General features: G+C 52.0%; 1 protein-coding gene across 1 annotated transcript in view; it reads right to left on the reverse strand.

Moving 5' to 3' along the window:
• GPA33 (glycoprotein A33) overlaps positions 1–4,598 on the reverse strand; it is a 28,984-nt gene that overhangs the window by 17,101 nt on the left and 7,285 nt on the right. Inside the window, exon 2 of the mRNA XM_014517585.2 lies at positions 104–255. Coding sequence (XP_014373071.1) covers positions 104–255 — 152 coding nt within the window. The remainder of the gene's footprint in view (positions 1–103; positions 256–4,598) is intronic.

Consider the following 4,598-nt stretch of genomic DNA (forward strand, 5'->3'; position numbering starts at 1 on the left):
CTGAGATCACTCAGTGAGTCTGTGCAGACTTGGACCTAGAACTAAGACCTCCCTTCCCACTCCCCTGAGGACTGAGTGATCGGTTTTACACGTTGCAATTTACCATTATCTGGGTTTTCTTCCAGTAAACAAAGTCTCCACTTTCAGTAGTACCAGTGGCCTGGAATTCACATCTGAGAGTGACATTATGCCCTCGTGCCACCTTTACTTCCTTGTCAGGTGCAGTTACAGTGGAACCACGAGCAGTTGCCAGTGCTGCAAAAAGAAAGAAACAAACCAGTGTAGGCAATTTTGCTTGATCAAGGAAAAATGCAACCCTTGGTTCCAAGAACTCAGGATATTTTCAAGAGCTAGTTAGACAGATACTTAGCTTAAATGGTTTAGGCTGCATACAAATATTCTGGGAGAATTCAACTCCTGGTAGAAAAATTTGCCCAGAGATGCCTGAAGAGACACCCCTGAAGAGCAAAGAGCTTACAGTGCTGATGCTACACAGCCAGGGGTCCTCCGTGCACACATCTCACCAAGCTCTGTAGGCTCCCTCAGTCTGTCCAGAGACAGATGGCAGCAATGCACAGGACATTCCTAATTAGAGGGCCCAGACTGCTCAGGGTCAGCCTGTCTCCCCCTGCAACACAGTGTGGGAATTGTTAAGGGGGCATGTTTTGCTCCCTACTTGGCTGGAATGCTAGAATCCAGCAAGTGACACTGGGTGCATCTACACCTGGCCCTGCACATCCCTACACACACCCACATCCCTTCCCCCTGCCCAAACCCCACATCCCCCCCACCAAATCTCACACCCTGCATTCCCAGCCAGCCACTTGAGATGGGACAGGACCTGCTGATGGGAGCTGCTGCTGCAGGGGCAACTGCTACACACCAGTGCTGGGACATGTGGCCCCAGCTGGGAGGGGGTCCTGGTCCCGGGAATCACTTGTGGGAGTGATGTGCTGGTAGGAGGGGTGGAGGTGGCAACAGGGGTGTGTGAGAGAGAGACGGAGGTGGTGTGGGGAGTGGTCTGGGTAGGAGAGGCTGCCAGAGCCAGGCTTCGAGCCCCTCCTGCCCCACTAAAGCAGCCTATGCAGGGAAAGGCCATCCTGGGAGCAAAGGGGCCAGCTCAGTCCCTGATCCCCAGTCAAGGGCTTCCCAGGGACAGGGAGCAGAACAGCAAGGGCTGGCACTGCTCAGAGCCACAAAGCAGTGGGAGGGACAGCTGCAGCTGGACTCATCCTGGTGCTGGGACAGAGCTGATGCTGGGAGGGAGCTAGTGGGGGCAGGCAGGGGCTGTGGGTCAGAAGTGAGTGGACTGGCAGCAGGGAGGGCTGTGGATTGAGAGTGAGGGGGCAGGGCACTGGTGTATCAATACTGCTCAATGCCACACATCCTGGTGAGCAAAGGGGCAGCTCTGATTTTTCTATGACAAAAAACCCAAAAGTAAGTGCCAAAGTGTATAGATATTTAGAATTTATTTTATTATGATGATAGAGACAGTGGTAGGCTTCCAAGTCGCTTTAAACTTGTAAATATATCAATAAAACATTGCCCAGTGGATCTCTCTATAGTGGCATTTCATTTTACTAGTGAACGAACACAGATTTTGGGTATTTTAATGAGAGAATTTGGATTTCCTATCAGAGAATCTGTAATTTTTAAACAGGGAACACCAGGATCTCTACTGGTGAGACACATGGCAAGACCTGGGCAAAGGAGCCTGTCCAGAGCCAGCACTAGGGAGCCAGCTGGAGGGTAGATGTGGTAGCTGACCTCTTGGACACTTGGGGCCAAGAGTTCATGCTTTGTCAGTTCAAAGTGGGCCACTGCAAGGAGCACATCTTCTGGGTGATAGCTGCCCAGATGGCAGTGGGGGCACCAGGAGACATGACAGTAGTGCTGCCCAATGACCAGATGTGTAGCCATGGTCCACTAGCAGCTGGCCCAGAGTTGCAGGAGGCTCTGCTGTAGTGACCATGCCACAGCCTAGGCAACTGTGTAGTCCCTGTCCAGGTCTGGCAGACGTGTAGCCATGGGGCCACAGGTCCAAGAGTAGGGATGATATCACAGGTGGCAGCAGGTTACAGCCAAGCAGCAGCCCCCACTGCCAAACTGCTGCAGTGGGTAGAGGGTACAGGGGCTATTCCAGGTTAGAGCTGCTTCAGCAGTCCAGCTGGTACAACGGGTAGTGTTGCCAGATACAAAGTGGCAGGGCCTCTGAAGCTCCTGTCTATTTGTATCTTCCAGAGATCGTGGGCCTTAAGGCCCACCTAGTTACCTAACAGCCCCCACTACTGTGGGGCCAAAGTTTGAAAGATACAAGTTTGTTTGTTTTTTTTTTTTTTTGTGGGACAACTAAAGAAGAAAAGGGTAGGAGTGATGTGGGTGTTATAGGTTCAAAATGTGAAAAGAAGTTTGCCAGAGAGGGACCTCTAAAGCTCCTGAGGGCAAGTAGCTCTGAGCTGCTTATCATTGCAGGTTTTTATACTGCTGGGGCCAGCACCTGTGGCCTATAGCTCCCCCTGGCTGAAGATCCAGGAGGAGCTGGGCAGGGTTATTTTGCCCCAAGTGGCACCATTTGCCCCACACCAAAGTGCATGTTCAGGCATCTGTGCTGAAGCAAAAATCCCCAGCACAAATTTGTGCCGCTCTTATTTGAGCTGCTGCAAGCACATGTGCCTGCATGTGTGGGTATGCCCACTGAGTCATTAAAGAAGGGCTGAGCCCAAAACCAGACTTTGATCATTTCAACCAGAGGCATCTACACAAGCTCACTCCAGGAAGAGGGAGAAATGGAGGGAGGTAAATGTGAGTAGAGGACTCTGCGATCTAGAGGATAGAAAGAAAGAAGGCTAGGAGGGGAAAGTGAAGAGTCATGCTGCCCTGGAGTACCAGCTGTGGGGAGCACTAATTACTCTGCTGCTAAAGAGAATCTGGGTAAGCTGCAGCACAGGAAAGCAAGCTCTGGGTCCTGTTGCTCATGCCAGACTGAGATTAATCCTATAGGTGAATGTAACATATAGAGGAAAAAAGAAATCACTAATGTCTTCTTGAGATGACTGTACAGACTCTGTCCAAGGGCTGACAATTGCCTAAAATGAGGAGAAATCACAGCTCTGTGCCCCAAGTGGCAGGATGCATCTTGGAGGGAAGTAATGCTTGACCCATGTGTGGTGACTTAGATAATTACCCCCCAAGATACTCAAGAAAGGGGTAATCTGGGGCAGGTGGTGCTGGCAATACTCCCAGGCTTGAAGGAGGCAGTAACCAAGGCCCCTGATGGACTGGCATATGTAGGCCATCTCATAGCCTCCTCTCTGTCCAGTACACCTGACAACAACTGGAGTGAAAGCCCAGTGTCTTTTCTCACTTTGGGGCACTTCCTGGAAGAGCTTGGTGCTGAGTCACTGCTGTTTTGCAAGCACTATGCCTATTGCCAGGCAGGCATTGCACACACCTGGCCACCTTTGAAGTCATCCTGACATTTTAAGGCAAGGACTGATGCTCTGCTTTCCTTTCCTCTCTCTTCACTGCTGTTCTTGCCATTCTTACTCCTTCCTCATCTCCAGCTTCAAAGCAGGACACATAGTGAGGAGTGACTAGACTAGAGCAGAGGTCTAATGGTCACAGCTTGTACTCTGTTCCAAGCTCTGCCACTGATGTGTGTGACCTTGGGTAACTTACTACAGCCCTATGCCTCTTTCTCAATCTGCTGAATGGGGCTGGTGCTTCTCTTCCTCACGGGGAATTAAATCATTTCAACTTTCAAGTGCTTTCAGAGCCTCATAAAATAGCTTATCCTGCAGGGCAATGTCTTTTTATTATTACTTTATTGCAGCCACTCCCAGGGCTCCTGCTTCTCTGGAACACCCAGTGCAGCTGCAGTTTGCATGGCCTTAGGGCTCTCTCTGTCCCTCCTTTCCCCCTCCCACGCCCTCCTTGCCTCCCAGGAAACAATAGTAGGGCCCCAGAGGCTTAAAACAAGTTATTCTTACTCTGTCATAACTCCAATCTGGTTCCACCCAGCTCGGGTTCAGAAACAGGTTTTTCACCCACCTTTCAGGAAGAGAGAAAAGACTACCCAACCCCAACAGCTCCAAGTCACAGTAATTCCTTGCCCTCCCTGCAGCCAGGTAACCAACCCTGCTCCACCCCACCCCACCCCACCCCACCCCAGCCTTTTTACTAAAGAAATCCCATAAATGTGGAATCACAATGAGACCAGACCTTAACCCAGGGGTGGGCAATTATTTCGGACGGAGGGCCACTTAACCAGTTTTGGCAGGCTGGATAGCCCTGCCCCTTGACAGGTGCCCCGCCCCCTGGTCACCATCTTGGGACTAGTGTCCCAATGTCTTGGGACCAATGTCCCAGGGCCAGCACTGGTGGGGTCCAAAACGGGGCACAGGCTGGCAGGGGTCTGTGGAGCCGAACTGGGCTGCACCAGCAGGGAGAGGGGGGAGCTGACCCAGCTCCATAGAGACCCTGCCAACTGGGACCCCGTGCTCCTGCCATCGTGCTCTGGGCCCCGCCGGCACTGGCCCCGGGACACTGGTGCAGGCTCCGTGCTCCCGCTGGTTCCCGCACCTGCCCACCGCCAATGC

This window comes from Alligator sinensis, unplaced genomic scaffold, assembly GCF_000455745.1.
Source record: "Alligator sinensis unplaced genomic scaffold, ASM45574v1 scaffold19_1, whole genome shotgun sequence".
NCBI lineage: Eukaryota > Metazoa > Chordata > Crocodylia > Alligatoridae > Alligator > Alligator sinensis.